Source organism: Egretta garzetta, unplaced genomic scaffold (assembly GCF_000687185.1).
Source record: "Egretta garzetta isolate BGI_Z169 unplaced genomic scaffold, ASM68718v1 scaffold484, whole genome shotgun sequence".
NCBI classification, from domain to species: domain Eukaryota; kingdom Metazoa; phylum Chordata; class Aves; order Pelecaniformes; family Ardeidae; genus Egretta; species Egretta garzetta.
This window is the reverse complement of record NW_009259425.1, coordinates 38,187-39,840: the sequence shown is the minus strand read 5'-3', so window position 1 is coordinate 39,840 and position 1,654 is coordinate 38,187. Positions and strand designations below refer to the sequence as shown.

Sequence of the window (1,654 nt, the reverse complement as noted above, 5' to 3'; positions counted from 1 at the left end):
CCCCCTCCTGCTTAAACACCAGGGTCCGGCCTCACCTTGATGGTCTCGTAGGAGCCGGTGATGAGGGCGATGAAGAGGCTGAGGACCATGTAGATGAAGAGGCTGATGAAGGTGTAGAGGTAGATCTGGCTGAAGAGCCAGACCAAATAACTGTTCTGTTGCATCTCGGCGAAGGTAACGAACATGTCGTCCCCGTTGATGAGGGAGAAGAGGCACTCGGAGACCATGGAAAGGGATCGGAACTGGGATGGGGAGGTGACAAAAAGTTGGCTCCCAACCACAACGGCTCGCCCCTTCCCACCGCCCAGCTGGGATGCTCCCAAACGCCGCCCCGGCGCCCACGAGAAACGAGGGTGCCCATGGGGGACTTCAAGCAGATAACTTAAAAAAAGAAAAGGATGTCTTCATTTCAGGGCACACACGGCCACCCAGTTTTCTCTCATATCACCTTATCTCATTAAATCGGTTTTGTTTCTCAGGAAGATTTAGACAGAGATTAAAAAAAACAAATTAAGGAGTAAATTGGGGGGAAAAAGAAAAAAAAAGCCTCATAAAAAAAATAATCTCATCACACAAATAAATGATTCTTATAGGCTTGAGCATGTCAGCAAAAGATTCACAACCACTTTGCCTTGTTACCAACCTGGAAAAAAATATATATATTAATTTTATATATTATAGTCAAGTTTTCATAGCCCATCCTATCCTTACCTATTTACCTGAACCAGGATTTTCTTTTTTTTAAATTGTACGTTGTATTATGCATAACGTTTTCGCTTCCTACTAGCACTTAGGGGGCTTGGTGTCTACTGATCTAGACAACACAAGTCAAAAAAATATATAAATGCTTCAGAGAGAGGCTATTAAGTTATTGGACAAACCAGAACTTATACTTTTTATTCGCTACAACGGTATAAAACTGGCGTGACGGCAAATTGCCTGAACATGGTTATCTCTGTCAAAAAAAGTTAGAGAAACTATTGATTTGGTTTTGAAATTTCTTGTTCTTTCTAGAAGATGGAGGTAGTTAGAGAAATCTATCTCCAGTTATTTATCTTGGTAATTTTATTGTACGTTTCCCTCAAGAAACTTGGTTACTTCCCTTTATCCCATAACTTCCTCTGAAACAGGCAGACAACGCTAGGCCCTTGATTCTGTCGGGCTGATTAAGTTTTATCCACAAGAAATAAAATCTTGCAGAAAGCTTCTTTCTTTCCCCTTAACCGAGAGTAACCATCTCCTCCCAAATCCGACTGCGGGGAATCACCCGGAGTCCCAAGTCCGCAAGCGGAGCGGGCACCTTGACGTGGTAGGGGCCCAGCACGATCCACCCGCAGAAGCAGTAGCCCAGGTAGATGACGGCCACGCAGCAGCAGAAGCGGATGACGTTGGGGAGGGCCACCCGTAGCGTGACGATGAGGATCTGGTGGAGGAAAAACCAGTCGGGATTAACCCCCGTCTTCCGCCGAGGGTGCCGGCGGGAAGGGACCCAACAGCAATTAAAGCCCCCCCCCGTGTGACCCCGAGGTCCCCGGCAGGAAGGGACCCAACAGCAATTAAAGCACCCCCCCATGTGACCCCGAGGTCCCCGGCAGGAAGGGACCCAACAGCAATTAAAGCACCCCGCTGTGCAACCCCCAGGTCCCCGGCAGAG

At 47.5% G+C, this 1,654-nt stretch overlaps 1 protein-coding gene across 1 annotated transcript in view; it reads right to left on the bottom strand.

The window, feature by feature from the left end:
* Positions 1-11: 11 nt before the first annotated feature.
* Positions 12-1,654, bottom strand: part of MCOLN1 (mucolipin 1) — a gene marked incomplete at its 5' end in the record, with an annotated part of 6,730 nt that continues 5,087 nt past the window's right edge. The window contains 2 exons of the mRNA XM_009637027.2: positions 12-242; positions 1,301-1,423. Coding sequence (XP_009635322.2) covers positions 12-242; positions 1,301-1,423 — 354 coding nt within the window. The remainder of the gene's footprint in view (positions 243-1,300; positions 1,424-1,654) is intronic.